The 20,624-nt window shown below is 38.6% G+C and overlaps 1 protein-coding gene across 17 annotated transcripts in view; it reads right to left on the minus strand.

Annotated features, from left to right (window-relative positions):
- Positions 1-20,624, minus strand: part of CDK14 (cyclin dependent kinase 14) — a 790,403-nt gene that overhangs the window by 88,118 nt on the left and 681,661 nt on the right. For all 17 annotated transcript variants that reach the window (XR_012432704.1, XR_006696501.2, XR_012432705.1 and 14 more), the window contains one exon: positions 4,273-4,412. Coding sequence is in view for 14 of the 17 variants with exons in the window: in XM_045387589.2 (XP_045243524.1) it covers positions 4,273-4,412 (140 nt within the window). In the remaining 3 variants the exon portion in view is untranslated. The remainder of the gene's footprint in view (positions 1-4,272; positions 4,413-20,624) is intronic.

The following is a 20,624-nucleotide window of genomic DNA, read 5'->3' on the forward strand; positions in this document are numbered from 1 at the left end:
CTAGGCTCCAGGGAGTCCATGCAGATAGACAGATCTGAGGATTCAGCCCCAGGACACTCTAATGTGAAAGGTCTGGCAGATGAAGAGAAATCAGCAAAGGAGCGTGAAGAGGAGACTTTAGCTTTCTAAACTAGAGGAAAGCAATGAGAGAATACTGTCCTGGAAACCAAGCAAAAGAAGTATTAGTAGGAGGAGATGGTTGTCAATTGCACTGAATCTTCGATAGGCTGGGAAAAGACCAATGGATAGAGGCTTCGAAAGCCAGGCATTGTGGACACAAAAGCCTGTTTGGAAAGGATTCAAAACAGAACAAAAGTCTAGGAACTGAAGGCAGCAAATCTTACATCTGAAATGGGTGCACCTGTTTCATTTTTAAAAAGATGGCACAGAGCTACATTAAGAGCATTATGCTGTTCTAGGACGATATATAGAACATATACAGGAATATGTGGGAAAATCGACAAACTCTAGAGCTAGAAAGGTCCCTGGAGACTACTGTGTCCGTCTTACTCGCTCCTTAAGTGAGAAATGGGAAGCCCAGAGAGACTAAGGCACTTGTCCAAAGTTCCCTGGCTAGTTAACAGTGGAGCTGAAGCTGCAATCCAGGTAGTCTGATTCCCAGTTCAGTGCTCTTCACACTGTACCGATTTGTTGGCCTTCTTTCACTGAATTTGAGTTTTGTGAATTAGCAAATGAGTGTAATAAAATCAAGGACTCTGTGCTATGAAGTGTATTTTGTTCATTTACTTTGACAAGGGTAGTACAGCTTCAATTATTTATGTAACTTGATAGTATATGCAGGAGAATGCCCTGTGGTGTGTATTTGGGAAAAGTAATGAATTTCTTCTAAATCAGTCCTCCATTTACTTCCCTGCAATCAAATATTTGAGAAGAAGTGGGACAAAGCTGTTGGGGTTTCAGGACAGAGGGAGAATAACAGGGTGCCACCAGAATTATCCAGCTTTAACAGCCAGATCCCCAGATAACTGTACCATTATTCTTGCTTTCTGCTTTTATAATTCCTGCTTCAGTGGCACACTAATAGATTACCTCTAAATTTTGGTACTACGTAACCTGATGAGATTTTAAGGAATAGTATAATAAAGAAAGATATTACATTATTATGTATTATTCCAAAGCATGTGTCTGACATAAGCCCATAATTTCATTTTTATACGAATCCATGAAATGACTGCACGGCTCTGTGTTACTCAGGCTCCAACAACACTTGATGCCCTTCTCTCGGGGTCTGATATATTACACTAGGCCAAGAAGGCTTAAATCTACTTGTAACTTATTTTTGTTCCCATCTTCTCCTTTTAACTTGATTTTGCTTCCTGCTTGCATAAGTGTTTTCCTCTTGTGGAAATTCTTTAGAAGGTGCTATGAGCCAGCTTTAGGAATGAGATTGAATTGTGTCCGTCCCCAAATTCATCTGTTGAAGCCCTAACCCCTAATGCGATGGCATTTGGAGATGGGGCTTTAGGAGGGTAATTAGGGTTAGATGAAGTCATAAGGGCGGAGCCCTCATGATGAGATTAATGGCTTTGTGAGAAGAGGAAGAGATTGGTCTCTCCACCCTGTGAAGACACAGCAAGGTGCCCTTCACAAGCTGAGAAGAAAGACCTTACCAGGAATCGAATCTGCTGGCACCTTTATCTTGGACCTCCCATTCCCAACAGAAATAAACGTCTGCTGTTTAAGCCACCCAGTCTACAGTATTTTGTTATTGCAGTGTGACCAGACTGAGACAGCAAGGTTCCTAAACTACAGCTTGGTTGCTAAGACAATCCATTTATTGGTTCTGTAACACTTCTTTCCAGGTGGACCTCCTTCTAAATCTCCTTGAAAAAGCAGCACGTAAGGGTATCACAGGTGCTGCTGCTACTGCTGCCACCGCCACTGCTGCCTTTGCCAGATGGTGAACTTTTACAAGACTCTATGCTAATGTGAAATTCAATTATAAAAACATATAAAAACTTCTAAATATAGTCTGCAGAATACTAACCTAGACAATAAGTCACCCAAACCAGTCATTTCACTTAAACAAACTAATTCCCAAAGTCTCCAAAGTCTGGGAATTCTTTGTTTTGTAAACATGTTTACAAGTACAGCCACGTTGTTCTAAATGGAAATGACTATAGTATTTAATACTGGGATTGTCCTTTCTTGTAACTGGATTTATGCTTCATAATGATTATCTTCTAGACACAGAAATACATTTCTATAACTCAAAATTGTTACTGGAGGCATTTAGTAGAATCTTGCTTTAAAAATATAATGATTTTTCATCTTTATTCTCCCCCCTTCAAAAGGTTTCACCGCTCCTGATGTTTAACGTTATGCAAAGACGTGTTTCTGCCAATGAATATCGCCTTATGGTTATGCTTCTGCAAATAGCCTGCTGTGAGCTGATAAAGGGATTAATGCAGCCAAAATTCTTAATCTGTGAAATTACAAATTAAATTCTCATATTAAAAATACCACCCTGAGGTATTTTTTGTGGTTTTAATTCCCCTCTGGTGTTCTGCATACATTGTGCTTGTTAATGACGGGGACAAGGCTGTCTCCCTTGGCAGTCTGCTGCCGAGTGATAATGTGTAGGCATTTACTCACTGATAGAAACTGGATTTAACCACTGGCTGATAAACTAAGTGGCAAGTGGGTAATAAGTCCATATTAACAGAAAAGTACTACTACAGAATTCAGAATTCATAGACCATCAAAATCCTGGCTTAAACTCAATCATCAAGTCAGATGGGATTGAGATGTCACCAAGGAAGAGTGATATCAAGTTACAAGTTACACTAAACAGGAAAACAAATCATATGTTTGAGTGTGATGAGCCATAAACTAGTGAGCCTATTTACATCATTTTTGTTTTCCGTATAGAAAAATTATTTTCCCATAGGGATTTAATTTTTAATTTAAAAAAATTTGAGGGTAGCTGTTGTAATAGTCAGTGAGTAGTCTTTAGAAAGGAAGTAGGGCAGAGTATTGAGTAAATATGGGCTGGAAATATGTGAAATGTTAATGAGGATTTGCTAAGCATTAAGGGGAGTAGTAGATTAATATATCTATAGTCACTTTAGGGTTAAAAACAAGTAATGAGAAATAAATGTGGGATATCAAAAAAAGATTTAGGATAGAAATACCCAAGAGGAGTTGTACTTAGAACTTAGTTCCAAAATAATGGGTTATTGCCACCAAGGAGAATCCAACATTACGATGGGTGAAAGAAGTCTAAAATCCAAGAGAACGAAGAAATAATCGTACGTCTACTGTAAGTGATGTATACCAAGGATTAATAAGCACATGATAAATATTAATGAATATATGCAGTATGTTAATTTTTAAGGCAATCAGAAAAGAGTATAGAAGAAATATCTCTAATTGTTCTTTGGAAAGAACATATCACCATTGAACAAAAATATTCTGACGGTAACAGTTTGTACAAAATTTCACAAGAATTCTGTTTCACACTTTGGAAGAAATCTGAGATCCTCCCAGCCATAAATCCTCCCCCAAATATTTAAAATGTAATTTTTAAAGGCTGTATAAATATGAAGACTTTTATAAAAACAAAACAAAACCCACCCAGGAATGTGTTTTCTTTTAAAAGATTCAGAGAAGAGCTGTCTATACAAATACCAAGAGCATTTGCAGTTAAAATGAATTACACGTCTTCAGTCTGTACATGACAATTCAGTGCATTAGCCAATTGCCAACTCTGTTCCTCAGCTCGCTGCATAGCAGCCCTTTTTAAGGTTATTGTTACAACCAAGATGGTCTCTGAGAATCAAACAGAAATGAATCATCTTCTCCTCTGTGTACTGCAGCCAGTTAAAAAGTACTGTATGCATAAAGCACTAAATATGTAAATCATATTTTCCTTTTCCTTTATGACTGCTCAGATCATTTTTTTGGACACACACATAATCAAACACAAAGATGCACAGCTGCAGACTGCAGAGCAGAGATAGCAAAAAAGGAATCCATTTTCTTCCTGTGTCTGGTAAGCTAGCAAGTGAATCGCAGGATTCCACTAAATATATATACACATGGCCCCCCTTCCCCTGTTCTCTCTCTCTCTCTCTCTCCATACACACACACACACAAACACACACACCCATGTAATGCACATACAAACATACATTATCTTATGTTTGTGCACACACAAATATGTGAATCTCTGTATACACGTTACATACAGATGCTAAAATAAAATGATGTCTCTGCTTGGACTGGATGTTGTGGATTTGTCATACTCACTATCGGTGAGTTCCCATAGCCGTGGGGGCAGGTCACTAAAATACTCGTGGCTCAAGGCAGCCTGTGCCGATAGTCTGTTCTTTGGGGAACATTGTAGGAGCTTGGAGGCCAGGTCTTCTGCATGGTTCACATAGCTGAGCCTAAAAACATGAGCAAAAAAGAGACGTCAGACCAAACAAGAAAACCCACTAAATAAGACATAAAGCTTACCTAATTTTTCTGGATTTCAATTTATTCTTGGCTAGAAAAACAAATTACCTGCTGAAAATAAACGAAGCAAAATGCACACTAGTTCTTAGAGTATTTGTTACTTCAAACTTACTTTTAATCTAGGTATCACAGTATAATTGATTTAAAATATTTCTACTATAGGCAAAGGGTTGATACTTTCAGAAAAGATAAAACTAGGGCCAGAGGTAGAAAATTTCAGAAGACAACGTATCAAATAATTGCTAGAATTTGTTCATAGAATCTATGTACTACACCCACATCTGGATATATTTATAGAAAATTAATAATAAATACCTAAGAGAATTAAAATAAAACTGCTATTAAACTCTCCAGCTACTAAAGTTTCTTTTCCTCTAAGAACTTACATTTTCTTGCATTGAATATAAATAACATTATTGAAACAGTGCCCCGTCAAATATCAACTATCATAATATTAAAATACAGGTTAGCAAAGGGGATGTGCTTAGATGATATAGGGCTGAATCAATTCAAGATGACCTTTAAAACAACAGTAGATAGAAAATATGTGTCTCAAGATTACAGAAAAAAGCATAACAATAGTCTTTCATGTGGTATAAGCTTTCAAATGGGTAGCAGCATTTCTCAGTCCAGCTCAGCCTTGCTTTTCATGGAACCTCTATTTCTCTACTCAGAGCAATCAAGTCTGGATAATTAATATAATAATGATAATAAAAGTATTCCTGATAATGGCTACCATTTCTGGATAGTTGAACATGTGTCAGGCACTTTCCCAGGTACTTTTAACACTGATAGTTATTATAGTCTGAGAAGGTTAACAGTTGCTATTTTGTAGTGGTGGAAGACAAGTAGGAGTCAGAGATGGCAGTGGATCACTCGGGTAGCAGGTTGAGAGGAGATTCAAATCCACCCAGAACTCCTTGACTCTAAAGCGGTTTGCATATGCCATGCTCTTCTTTCTCTCACAGGTTATTTTAAAGGCATTCCCAATGGATTCTCCAGTTTCTGACACCCGGTGCAGTATGTACAGTGACTCTCAGAGGCAGCCAAAAGTGGGTGAGGGAGCCAGAAGTGGTTGCACCTTCCAGTAGGTATTTCTTTAAAAATCCTTGAAGCTACTCAAGACACAATTAGCCAACAAAACATGTTTCCTCAATGACCAACAATCTCCTTCTTCCCCTTCTCAACCAGTTCTTTAGTATTTATTTCAAATTGCTGGGGATGGGGGTAGGAAGAGAATACGAGGTAATGGATTTGGGTAGAGAAAGAAAAAGGGGAAAAGCAAAGAAAAATATTACCACAAAGATCCAAACTAAGAGACTTTCTCTCTAAATCTAATGTGAAGGCCTCACAAATGGGTTCAATGTGTGACTGCTGCAAAGGCTGTTCATGAAAAAAATGGATCAATGGATTGGTTGTAACTGTCTCTCCCTGGAAGAGAGAAATTTGTCCATAGGGAAAGAAAGCATTCTCAAAATTCTTAACAGGTATTTTTCCCCCTTTAAGAGGGCACAGGGCCATCCATATTATTCCTTCCTCTTCCAAAGACTTTATCACTAGTACAACTTTTCATTCATATTTTTAAAAATCATATGCAAAGTTTGAGATAGGCTTCATGGTTAAAAGTTATACTTACACTGAATGTACAGTTCATAGTTAATTATGGTGAACAGTACCTTCATATCAATTTTATATAGTTTTGATAAAATAGAACAACCGGATTAGGACTAGATCTGAGTCTCAGGCTTAATACTGTTATCATTTTCCTAAACTCAGACAAACAACTTTTATTAAAAGAAAAAAGGAATATTATTAATTGCCCAAACTGTATGTTGTTACACTGCATGTAAATACAAGAAGAGAAAGGTGATTGCAATACTTGGTGTACAGGTACTTAACTCAGAAGTCAAGAATGTAAAACACATGAAATACAAAGCAATACATACTATTTTTGATCTTGGTTTTCCCATCTATTGAAAAATAGTGATGAACCATATTATGTCTGCAGTCCCTCCAGTTCCAAAAAGCCACAAATCACATCTGAAGCATGGTTTCATTATCTTGAAGAATTATAAACACTTACAGTTGTATCTTTGTGTCTGCAGTAAACTGTTGACTATATTTAAATGTAATGTATATGCCTCATATAAGGAATTCATCAATATAAGACAATCCCATTTCCCCCTAAATTGACTACACTTTAATATGCCAATAATCAAATTTTCATTTGTGATATTTAGTTAATATATAAATATTTTTTATATAAAATTTTAGTTTAGAAATTTTATTCTAAGTTTCCACATGCATTTTCGACATCAAAGCCTTTGTCACCGCTAGAACCTCTTTTTTCGGTCTACCTAAGTTGTTAAGACATGATACTTTTGGCAATCCATGTATGATATCTTAATTGGAAGTTTTATCTGAAGTCATAAGCATACCTTATCAGATTGTTAGAATGGTAGTGGTGGTTCTCAATCTCCCATGTGATGGTAGATCGTTTTCAATCTTTCCTTGCAATTCCATCAATTTTTGTTTTATATTATAAGGCTGGGTAATTAAATGCATAGCAGTCTAGCACTATTATCTCTTCTTGGTAAATTCAGTCTTTAATCCTTATGTCATGACACTTTTTATCTTTCATAAAGCTTTCTAGGCTAAAGTTCATTTTATTCTTACATTAATACAATATAATGACCTCAGCTTCTTTTGTTTAGTATTTGCCTGCCATACCTTTTGTTACCTGCTTATTTTTAATGTTTCATACATGTAATATTAGGGTGTCTCTTTCATAAATATTACTTAGCTAAGTTTAATTTTTATCCAATTAAATAATCCCCGTCTCTCAAGGAGTAAGTTTAGTCCATTTACATTTTGCAATTATTGATATATTTGGAATTACTGCTACCAGATTAATTTTGCATCCTATTTTGTCCTCCTTTATCTTTTTTCTCTTTGCCTGTTTTCTTTTGGATAGAGTTTATTTTAGATAGAACTATTTTAGAAGTACAACTTCAAGAAGTTATGCATTCTATTTCCATGTAATTAGTAAATCCGCTTAATTTTTCTTCTTCTTTTTTGCATTCATTATCAATTTAGGTGTTTAAGCTTTCACAAGTTTTTGGAAGCTGGTGAACACTGACAAATTATTTCTCCCACGAAACTGGAAACACACAATCCAGACAGTATAAGTATACGGTTGAACTGACATCAACAGACATGACCATTTCATTGATTGTATAATAAAACAAATTATTAAGTATGCAAATATTAAGTTATACAGCTCAACAGGCTTAAAAAACATTACATTTCTGCTCCATTCACTACCAGAAGTTAACTTCTCTTTTTGCAAGAGAGGTTCGGAAGAGATGAACAAAAATCACATTTGAAACAATAACAGCTGGTAAACAACTTCCAATAGATATGCAAAAAAATTACAAGATTTTCAAAAATTGTATTATTAACAATTATTTCAGCTACAATCATAAGGCATGTCTACCTTAAAAATATTTACTAAAGAGCATATGTCCTAAACAAGACAAACACATTTTGCTAAAAATCCTTAACAGCTCTCCCACTCTTCCTTCAGATCCTCTAAGTTGCACCTCAAATGCAGACATTAAATTAACTTTAATACTTTTTTGGTCTGGAGACAGACATTAAAGATATGTGCTTCTGTGCAATGTTGACTTTGTATGAACTTTTCAACCAGAGGTTTGTGATTTTCAAAATGGAGATTTTCATAATAGCACAAAATGAGATTTATAAAAAGACATTAAGAAATCATCATTAGACTTGGATGAAAGCCAACAAAATCAATGGGTACACAAATCTGATGTACACTGTTTTAAATGTGGCAGTTATAAACATATAGTAGCAGGCAAATAGCCAGATAGGCACCAATATTAATGTTTGAAATGACTGAAGGAATAAATCACAGAAGGCCTAGACTGCACACAGTTCTTAGGTTTTTAATTCGGTAGCACATTAAAAACATACAAGTATTGTGCTGGGTATTTTGGCACCCAATAACTCTATATTCCTTATATACTGATAAGATTCAAGAATGTGAATAGACTTCAAGAAGACATAATACTGCATGATTTCAGGAAAGATCAACTCATACGAATGGTAAACATGCTTTAAGTGTTGAATAACAAGCTTCTCTCTTCTTTGTCTTTTTTGAGACAGAGTCTCACTCTGTTGCCCAGGCTGGAGTGCAGTGGTATGACCTTGGCTCACTGCAACCTCCACTTCCTGGGTTCAAGCGATTCTCATGCCTCAGCTTGAGAGTGGCTAAGAGTACAGGCATGCGCCACCACGCCTGGTTAATTTTTGTATTTTTAGTAAAGGCAGGGTTTCACCATGTTGGCCAGGCTGGTCTTGAACTCCTGACCTCAAGTGACCACTCGCCTCGGCTTCCTAAAGTGCTGGGATTACAGGTGTGAGCCACTGTGTCTGGACAAACAAGCATCTTTTGCTGAGTGTTCAAACAAGCTGATCATAATCCAAACACAGAAGTTTCAATTCTGTCAAGCTTGAGGCCTGGTAAAAATGCTCATCAATACTTCATTAGACTTATCATTCACTAAGCCTACAAGTTGGCTAATATGTTTGATAAACTGGGTCCTGTTGCAAAAGTTCCATTTCCAAGGCAATTGCATCAGGTAGCCCGGTTTTATTGATTGCAAGAGTTGTTTCTCTGACTGCTGGTGTCTAGGAAGTGCAGCTGCAGTGTAGGACAATACTGCTTCAAAAGTGAAAAACTGCTTGCTTCTAACATTTCCATTTCACTTTTGTCTTATGAACTTCACTGCATCTTCATATTTCATTTCACTTTAATGCTGGGACAATGAACACTAGAGCTCTCCCAAAACCAGCAACAACTAGCCTCTCCAAGAAACTTTATTTTACAAAACATAACCAGTTATCAACAGGCTTGGATAAATGGCAATGTACCATCATTCAGAACCTGGATGCCTTCTTTCTCACAAGAGCAGTGTTGTAAGTTGCTTCACATATTATCACTATTGGGTAAGAACATACTTTAAAGTTCCTTTAACATTCATTTAAGGTCATACTGACTGAAATATCCTGTATGTGACTTCACATGACCTGACCAATTCATTTGAGTCACGTTAGTTAAAAAAAATACTCAATAGGGTTATTTAAAAATTTAAACTTCTTTTTGAATAAAGCATAGAGAAATGATGTAAAAAATTATGTAAAAATAACTGAAGTCTACTTCAATGTACCACACTTTATACTACACTTGAAATCTTCAGTGCTTTGGAGTATGAAGATGGGAGTAACAGGACGTGAAATGAACCTCCAGAAAAGCAAGATCAATTCTTCAATCCAGTAATGAGGCAACAGAAAGGAAGTTCCCCTAGGTTTACCCATCTAGGTCAGAACTCTTGTAAAATGCTTTCCTGATCTTAATTTGATTCTCGTGTGTCCTAGTTAACCCCTCTCATGGAGCTGCTTGGTAGAACAGTAATAATATTCTTTAATTCCTCTGTTTGCACAGAAGTCATGCTGTATGCCTGGTAATCTCCATTGCCCTTCAGAAACTTTGCAAATGCATGACCAAGAACACTACAGAACTGCCCAACCTGTAGCTAGCAGTGACCTCTCTTGGGGTAGGTTGGCTTAGGGTCTTAGTATCCTTGATGGTAAACATCAAGGATATAAAAATAAAATTTCCATACTTTATATCTTCACTCTCAGTTCTCCAAGCGGATGGCTCCTCAACTTTTTAATAATTAACTCTATTTAACTTAAAATTTAGAGTTCAATTTTATTTTTACACTCATGTGTAAGAATATTGCAATACTTTAATTCTGATGACACAGTCCCATCTATCATGTTATTATTGTCTAATATTTTATTTCTATTTTCTGTGCTTTTTAAGGACACATATTAGACATTATTATTATTATTACTGTTATTGTTATTTTATTTACCCATGTTTACTAATTTATTTAATCACCTTTCTTTTCACATTTCAGACATTGCCTCTCAGATTATTTTTTGTACCAGAAATACAAATGATAGCGGTTATTTCAATGAGCATCATTTGGTGGTAAATTCCGTTTTGTTTACATATAGGATAATGGGTTGGCTGGGTATATATTTAATAATTCTATATGCAGGTTCAAGGCATTTTCTCTTAACCCTCTGAATACATTACTCCATAGGTGTCTGTTGTTTCTGCCTCTTAGTGCTCTTCTCTTCTTCTTCAGAGTTCTGCAATTGCAATGTTAGGTCTTTTTATTTAACCTGCTTGGTACTCACTGTGTTTCCTGAATTTGAGGTTTCATGATCTTCATCAATTCAAGAAAAAATTCCAGCCATTACCCCTCAAATATTATCTTTCTCCAACTCTGTCTCTTCTCTCATTTTGTAATTTGGATGCAATGCAATCTCATTACATTGTTCATGTCTTTCCTCTTTCAGGTTTTCCATCTGTTTGTCCCTCTGTTTTCCATTCTGGGCAATTACTTCAGAGCCATCGTTCAGTTCAATGAATTATCTAATCGATTGCATCTAATATGCTATTTCCCCTGTCCATTTTGATTTTATAAGGTCTTTTCAATTCTTTGACAAATTTGCCTATTCAGTTTTGATAGTCTCTTAAGTTTTTTATATGATCTTATTTCTTTACGTTTTAAACATAGTTGTAGGTCTGATAACTCCTAATACCTAAAATGTTGGGTGAGAGGAGAGTTCAATTTTGTTGCTTTTGCTACTGATCCTCACTTGCAAAACCTTTTTCCTCACATGCTTTATAATTTTGGAGTGTAAGCCCATGGTTATCTAATGTTAATCCATGGGAAACCTGAGGGGCCTGGATTGAGAATGTATTTCTCCATAAGGATTTTCTTTTGCTTCCGTCAAAAGGCCTGAGACTCTCCCAACACATGGGTACTCCAAGTTCTTGCTGTTGGTTTCCAAGAGCATGCAAGTTGTGTAAATTTAAACCTAAATATGTAGAAATTCTCATATCAGACTTTTACATCCCCATCCAGAGTGAAGGCTGGCACCAACAATTGTCCTTGTGGTCTTTCTTTGTTGGAAGCAGTTATTCCTGAATCCATTACTGAGGCTGAATTACATTACTGAAGCCCATTAATGTGCTTTGAGGGTTCCCACTCTATGTGGAGAATCTCAGTTCTGATTCCCTACCTTTTTCAGGCCGAAGGCCTTGTTTCCTGATCCCCAAGTGGCTTCATGCTTCTATTTTAGACAACAACTTCAGGGCAGCTGCAACTTCAGCATTTGATTACCCTTCTGGTTTCCTGTCTTTCTTCATTCTTGGCCTTTCCAGAGATTTTACCTATTTTCCTCTTGGTTCAGCTGTGCATCTGAAATCACGTGCTTGGTGTATTTTATCCAGCATTTTAGGTGGCTTTTAGTACTAGGAGCAGTAGAAGAGATTTTTTTTTCCCTGTAAGTGTATATTTATAATCCCCGTAATTTAATTCATTACTATAAAATCATCTATACTTACAATTTTTAAGTCTTTCTCCCTGGAATAATCACAAAATAATCACCTACACTTACAATTTTTAGGTCTTTCTCCCTGGTATTCTTTCATTGCTCCATCCCTCTCTTTTAAAACTAATTCTCTTAGGTCACCTCTATTTAGTCTCAAAAACTAATTATCTGAAGTTGATTGAGGCTGACAATTTTTCACCACACAACGTCTAGATGAATCTCAAATGCATTATCCAGAATGAAAAGGCAAGAGGCCTCTTATAGGTATATAATTCCATTTATACAACATTCTGGAAAAGCCAAAATTATATAAACAGAAAACTGATCAGTGTTTGACATAGGCTGGAGGGAAGGTGAGACGGTTTAGCAAAAGAGAACTGGACAATCTTTTTGGATGGTTCTACATTGTGATCAAGAAGGATGAACACTGGGCCATGTGAGAGGGCCAGGTCAGGGGGATTATAATAAAAATTCAGAAGATGGAGCCATTTAGAGAGATGGAATACTGCAGATTTTTCACAAAGAACATTCAGGCATTAAGGATGGAAAGCTGCCCTCCTGTGAGCGGCTGAAATTAGAACTTCCTTGTCTTGAGGGGATTCCCAATGATGTCTCAAGAGATGCTCCAGCCTACCCAGAGATGTTGCTGCCAATGGTGAGGCCCTCCTATCGATTTCAGTGTTCTATCCCAGGCCATTGAGTGGAAATCTGCCTCAGGCTGCTGGACCTGGGCCCACCAGGTTGGTGGGGGTGTACTCAGTGAGCCTGCATGTTCACAAGGGGTCAGAAAACCCTGGAACATAACAGACAAGAGACTGTTATGTTCATTTCACATTTATGCTGTAAAAGCATGTTTGTTGTTCATGGAAACTCTTTAAAAAAAAAAAAACTAAGGAATTTTCAAATTATAAACCTGGATGACAAGACATAAACAATCCCTACTGAAATCAGAGTATGTGTGGTATGAGAATCTTATATTGTGAATAACTATGAAACGAGTGTTTTTAATACAGTTGAAAATAACCGTGTGCTGCTCTTCTAATTATAAAGAATTTTCTGGATTTTTTAAGTCCTTATCCATGCAATTCTCTCTCTCTCTCCCCCCCTCTCTCTCTGTCTCCTTGCAGTTTTTTAAAAAAAATGTATGAAAGAAGGTAACATGAATAGTGAAAACCGGTCTTAGATCATGAATATAGAGCAGGATATTCTCCTTATTCCCTGTACAGGTTAGTTTTTGTACCTCAGAAATGAGGAAGATGGAATAGATTGTCTTTAAGAGTTGTCCTAGCTCGAACGCTAGAACAATATCCTCCAATCTCAGAAGAACCGGATTATGAACTAGAGGCAGGGAGAGTTAGCACAGTGGCCTGCCAAGGCTGACCTACCAGAATTTCCTGCTCTGCCACCAATGAAAGGAACAAACAGTGCTTCTCACTTCTCTCCAGTCAACCTTGCAACTAATGCTTCTTTAAAATCTAACCTAAGTTTCTAAGCCTTCCTGAAAACAGACAAAGAGAAAAGTAAACCTGGAGTCCTCTGCCAGACTAGAGAGTACCATCAAAGTTGAAAAGACAGAATGGAAAGTGGAGGACAAAAATGGTAGTGCAAAAAAGAAAAAGAGGGCGGAGCAAGATGGCCGAATAGGAACAGCTCCAGTCTCCAACTCCCAGCGCGAGCGACACAGAAGACCAGTGATTTCTGCATTTTCAACTGAGGTACTGGGTTCATCTCACTGGGGAGTGCCGGACGATCGGTGCTGGTCAGCTGCTGCAGCCCGACCAGCGAGAGCTGAAGCAGGGCGAGCATTGCGTCACCTGGGAAGCGCAAGGGGGAAGGGAATCCCTTTTCCTAGCCAGGGGAACTGAGACACACAACACCTGGAAAATCCGGTAACTCCCACCCCAATACTGCGCTTTAAGCAAACAGGCACACCAGGAGATCATATCCCACACCTGGCCGGGAGGGTCCCACACCCACGGAGCCTCCCTCATTGCTAGCACAGCAGTCTGTGATCTACCGGCAAGGCAGCAGCGAGGCTGGGGGAGCAGCGAGGCTGGGGGAGGGGCGCCCGCCATTGCTGAGGTTTAAGTAGGTAAACAAAGCTGCTGGGAAGCTCGAACTGGGTGGAGCTCACAGCAGCTCAAGGAAACCTGCCTGTCTCTGTAGACTCCACCTCTGGGGACAGGGCAATAACAAACACAGCCGAAACCTCTGCAGACACAAACGACTCTGTCTGACAGCTTTGAAGAGAGCAGTGGATCTCCCAACACGGAGGTTGAGATCTGAGAAGGGACAGACTCCCTGCTCAAGTGGGTCCCTGACCCCTGAGTAGCCTAACTGGGAGACATCCCCCACTAGGGGCAGTCTGACACCCCACACCGCACAGGGTGGAGTACACCCCTGAGAGGAAGCTTCCAAAGCAAGAATCAGACAGGTACACTCGCTGTTCAGAAATATTCTATCTTCTGCTGCCTCTGCTGCTGATACCCAGGCAAACAGGGTCTGGAGTGGACCTCAAGCAATCTCCAACAGACCTACAGCTGAGGGTCCTGACTGTTAGAAGGAAAACTATCAAACAGGAAGGACACCTACACCAAAACCCCATCAGTACATCACCATCATCAAAGACCAGAGGCAGATAAAACCACAAAGATGGGGAAAAAGCAGGGCAGAAAAGCTGGAAATTCAAAAAATAAGAGCGCATCTCCCCCAGCAAAGGAGCGCAGCTCATCGCCAGCAACGGATCAAAGCTGGACGGAGAATGACTTTGACGAGATGAGAGAAGAAGGCTTCAGTCCATCAAATTTCTCAGAGCTAAAGGAGGAATTACGTACCCAGCGCAAAGAAACTAAAAATCTTGGAAAAAAAGTGGAAGAATTGATGGCTAGAGTAATTAATGCAGAGAAGGTCATAAACGAAATGAAAGAGATGAAAACCATGACACGAGAAATACGTGACAAATGCACAAGCTTCAGTAACCGACTCGATCAACTGGAAGAAAGAGTATCTGCGACTGAGGATCAAATGAATGAAATGAAGCGAGAAGAGAAACCAAAAGAAAAAAGAACAAAAAGAAATGAACAAAGCCTGCAAGAAGTATGGGATTATGTAAAAAGACCAAATCTACGTCTGATTGGGGTGCCTGAAAGTGAGGGGGAAAATGGAACCAAGTTGGAAAACACTCTTCAGGATATCATCCAGGAGAACTTCCCCAACCTAGTAGGGCAGGCCAACATTCAAATCCAGGAAATACAGAGAACGCCACAAAGATACTCCTCGAGAAGAGCAACTCCAAGACACATAATTGCCAGATTCACCAAAGTTGAAATGAAGGAAAAAATCTTAAGGGCAGCCAGAGAGAAAGGTCGGGTTACCCACAAAGGGAAGCCCATCAGACTAACAGCAGATCTCTCGGCAGAAATTCTCCAAGCCAGAAGAGAGTGGGGGCCAATATTCAACATTGTTAAAGAAAAGAATTTTCAACCCAGAATTTCATATCCAGCCAAACTAAGTTTCATAAGTGAAGGAGAAATAAAATCCTTTACAGGTAAGCAAATGCTTAGAGATTTTGTCACCACTAGGCCTGCCTTACAAGAGACCCTGAAGGAAGCACTAAACATGGAAAGGAACAACCGGTACCAGCCATTGCAAAAACATGCCAAAATGTGAAGACCATCGAGGCTAGGAAGAAACTGCATCAACTAACGAGCAAAATAACCAGTGAATATCATAATGGCAGGATCAAGTTCACACATAACAATCTTAACCTTAAATGTAAATGGACTAAATGCTCCAATTAAAAGACACAGACTGGCAAACTGGATAAAGAGTCAAGACCCATCAGTCTGCTGTATTCAGGAGACCCATCTCACACACAGAGACATACATAGGCTCAAAATAAAGGGATGGAGGAAGATTTACCAAGCAAATGGAGAACAAAAAAAAGCGGGGGTTGCAATACTAGTCTCTGATAAAACAGACTTTAAACCATCAAAGATCAAAAGAGACAAAGAAGGCCATTACATAATGGTAAAGGGATCAATTCAACAGGAAGAGCTAACTATCCTAAATATATATGCACCCAATACAGGAGCACCCAGATTCATAAAGCAAGTCCTTAGAGACTTACAAAGAGACTTAGACTCCCATACAATAATAATGGGAGACTTCAACACTCCACTGTCAACATTAGACAGATCAACGAGACAGAAAGTTAACAAGGATATCCAGGAATTGAACTCATCTCTGCAGCAAGCAGACCTAATAGACATCTATAGAACTCTCCACCCCAAATCAACAGAATATACATTCTTCTCAGCACCACATCGTACTTACTCCAAAATCGACCACGTAATTGGAAGTAAAGCACTCCTCAGCAAATGTACAAGAACAGAAATTATAACAAACTGTCTCTTAGACCACAGTGCAATCAAACTAGAACTCAGGACTAAGAAACTCAATGAAAACCGCTCAACTACATGGAAACTGAACAACCTGCTCCTGAATGACTACTGGGTACATAACGAAATGAAGGCAGAAATAAAGATGTTCTTTGAAACCAATGAGAACAAAGATACAACATACCAGAATCTCTGGGACACATTTAAAGCAGTGTGTAGAGGGAAATTTATAGCACTAAATGCCCACAAGAGAAAGCAGGAAAGATCTAAAATTGACACTCTAACATCACAATTAAAAGAACTAGAGAAGCAAGAGCAAACACATTCGAAAGCCAGCAGAAGGCTAGAAATAACTAAGATCAGAGCAGAACTGAAGGAGATAGAGACATAAAAAACTCTCCAAAAAATCAATGAATCCAGGAGTTGGTTTTTGAAAAGATCAACAAAATTGACAGACCACTAGCAAGACTAATAAAGAAGAAAAGAGAGAAAAATCAAATCGACGCAATTAAAAATGATAAAGGGGATATCACCACCAACCCCACAGAAATACAAACTACCATCAGAGAATACTATAAACACCTCTACGCAAATAAACTGGAAAATCTAGAAGAAATGGATAATTTCCTGGACACTTACACTCTTCCAAGACTAAACCAGGAAGAAGTTGAATCCCTGAATAGACCAATAGCAGGCTCTGAAATTGAGGCAATAATTAATAGCCTACCAACAAAAAAAAGTCCAGGACCAGATGGATTCACAGCCGAATTCTACCAGAGGTACAAGGAGGAGTTGGTACCATTCCTTCTGAAACTATTCCAATCAATAGAAAAAGAGGGAATCCTCCCTAACTCATTTTATGAGGCCAACATCATCCTGATACCAAAGCCTGGCAGAGACACAACAAAAAAAGAGAATTTTAGACCAATATCCCTGATGAACATCGATGCAAAAATCCTCAATAAAATACTGGCAAACCGGATTCAGCAACACATCAAAAAGCTTATCCACCATGATCAAGTGGGCTTCATCCCTGGGATGCAAGGCTGGTTCAACATTCGCAAATCAATAAACATAATCCAGCATATAAACAGAACCAAAGACAAGAACCACATGATTATCTCAATTGATGCAGAAAAGGCTTTTGACAAAATTCAACAGCCCTTCATGCTAAAAACGCTCAATAAATTCGGTATTGATGGAACGTACCTCAAAATAATAAGAGCTATTTATGACAAACCCACAGCCAATATCATACTGAATGGGCAAAAACTGGAAAAATTCCCTTTGAAAACTGGCACAAGACAGGGATGCCCTCTCTCACCACTCCTATTCAACATAGTGTTGGAAGTTCTGGCTAGGGCAATTAGGCAAGAGAAAGAAATCAAGGGTATTCAGTTAGGAAAAGAAGAAGTCAAACTGTCCCTGTTTGCAGATGACATGATTGTATATTTAGAAAACCCCATTGTCTCAGCCCAAAATCTCCTTAAGCTGATAAGCAACTTCAGCAAAGTCTCAGGATACAAAATTGATGTGCAAAAATCACAAGCATTCTTATACACCAGTAACAGACAAACAGAGAGCCAAATCAGGAATGAACTTCCATTCACAATTGCTTCAAAGAGAATCAAATACCTAGGAATCTAACTTACAAGGGATGTAAAGGACCTCTTCAAGGAGAACTACAAACCACTGCTCAGTGAAATAAAAGAGGACACAAACAAATGGAAGAACATACCATGCTCATGGATAGGAAGAATCAATATCGTGAAAAGGGCCATACTGCCCAAGGTAATTTATAGATTCAATGCCATCCCCATCAAGCTACCAATGAGTTTCTTCACAGAATTGGAAAAAACTGCTTTAAAGTTCATATGGAACCAAAAAAGAGCCCGCATCTCCAAGACAATCCTAAGTCAAAAGAACAAAGCTGGAGGCATCACGCTACCTGACTTCAAACTATACTACAAGGCTACAGTAACCAAAACAGCATGGTACTGGTACCAAAACAGAGATATAGACCAATGGAACAGAACAGAGTCCTCAGAAATAATACCACACATCTACAGCCATCTGATCTTTGACAAACCTGAGAGAAACAAGAAATGGGGAAAGGATTCCCTATTTAATAAATGGTGCTGGGAAAATTGGCTAGCCATAAGTAGAAAGCTGAAACTGGATCCTTTCCTTACTCCTTATACGAAAATTAATTCAAGATGGATTAGAGACTTAAATGTTAGACCTAATACCATAAAAATCCTAGAGGAAAACCTAGGTAGTACCATTCAGGACACAGGCATGGGCAAAGACTTCATGTCTAAAACACCAAAAGCAACGGCAGCAAAAGCCAAAATTGACAAATGGGATCTCATTAAATTAAAGAGCTTCTGCACAGCAAAAGAAACTACCATCAGAGTGAACAGACAACCTACAGAATGGGAGAAAATTTTTGCAATCTACTCATCTGACAAAGGGCTAATATCCAGAACCTACAAAAAACTCAAACAAATTTACAAGAAAAAAACAAACAACCCCATCAAAAAGTGGGCAAAGGATATGAACAGACATTTCTCAAAAGAAGACATTCTTATAGCCAACAGACACATGAAAAAATGCTCATCATCACTGGCCATCAGAGAAATGCAAATCAAAACCACAATGAGATACCATCTCACACCAGTTAGAATGGCAATCATTAAAAAGTCAGGAAACAACAGGTGCTGGAGAGGATGTGGAGAAATAGGAACACTTTTACACTGTTGGTGGGATTGTAAACTAGTTCAACCATTATGGAAAACAGTATGGCGATTCCTCAAGGATCTAGAACTAGATGTACCATATGACCCAGCCATCCCATTACTGGGTATATACCCAAAGGATTATAAATTATGCTGCTATAAAGACACATGCACACGTATGTTTATTGCAGCACTATTCACAATAGCAAAGACTTGGAATCAACCCAAATGTCCATCAGTGACAGACTGGATTAAGAAAATGTGGCACATATACACCATGGAATACTATGCAGCCATCAAAAAGGATGAGTTTGCGTCCTTTGTAGGGACATGGATGCAGGTGGAAACCATCATTCTTAGCAAACTATCACAAGAACAGAAAACCAAACACCGCATGTTCTCACTCATAGGTGGGAACTGAACAATGAGATCACTTGGACTCAGGAAGGGGAACATCACACACAGGGGCCTATCATGGGGAGGGGGGAGGGGGGAGGGATTGCATTGGGAGTTATACCTGATGTAAATGATGAGTTGATGGGTGCAGCACACCAACATGGCACAAGTATACATATGTAACAAACCTGCACGTTATGCACATGTACCCTACAACTTAAAGTACAATAATAATAAATAAATTTAAAAAAAAACAACAACAACAAAAAAAAGAGGAGGTCCATTGGTTGTGGCAAGATGAAGAGAGCTACTTCCTGGAAGACAGCATTTATTTTCCTTCCTTCCTTCCTTCCTTCCTTCCTTCCTTCCTTCCTTCCTTCCTTCCTTCCTTCCTTCCTCCCTCCCTCCCTCCCTCCCTCCCTCCCTCTCTCCCTCCCTTCTTTTTTTAAAAAAGAGTCTTGCTCTGTTGCCTGGGCTGGAGTGCAATGGCATGACCTCGGCTCACTACAGCCTCTGCCTCCTGGGTTCCAGCAGTTCTCCTGCCTCAGCCTCCTGGGTAGCTGGGATTACAGGTGCACACCACCGCGCCTGGCTAATTTTTGTATTTTTAGTAGAGACGGGGTTTCACCATGTTGGCCAGACTGGTCTTGAACTCTGACCTCAGGTGATCCGCCCGCCTCGGCCTCCCAAAGTGCTGGGATTGTAGGTGTGAACTACTGCACCCAGCCGGAAGGCAGCATTTCTAATACAATGTGGAGACACAACATCTGCTAAATGACTGAATGTTTGTTTGAGTACTGAGTATATCAATGGTTATATCTATAGAGGTTTCACAATACCTGAGAAACAAAAATTTAAAAAGTCGACAGTCATTTTTGAGCAAAAACATCTTATGTTCAAGTCCTGGTCCTTAAAAAACCTCTTCAAACTATACATCCCCCGGAGGATGTCATTTTCTTTTTTTTCTTTTTTTTTTTTTTCTCTGGTTTTGGTTTGGTTTTTGAAGTGGGGAGGAAGTTGATCCCTTGCCTTTTTAAAGTTAACTTATAAACTAGGACTGCATGGATGTTTGTTTTGATTTAGGGTTTTATTTTTACACTGTAGTTCTAAA

The sequence above is a fragment of the Macaca fascicularis genome, chromosome 3 (assembly GCF_037993035.2).
Source record: "Macaca fascicularis isolate 582-1 chromosome 3, T2T-MFA8v1.1".
Lineage (NCBI taxonomy): Eukaryota > Metazoa > Chordata > Mammalia > Primates > Cercopithecidae > Macaca > Macaca fascicularis.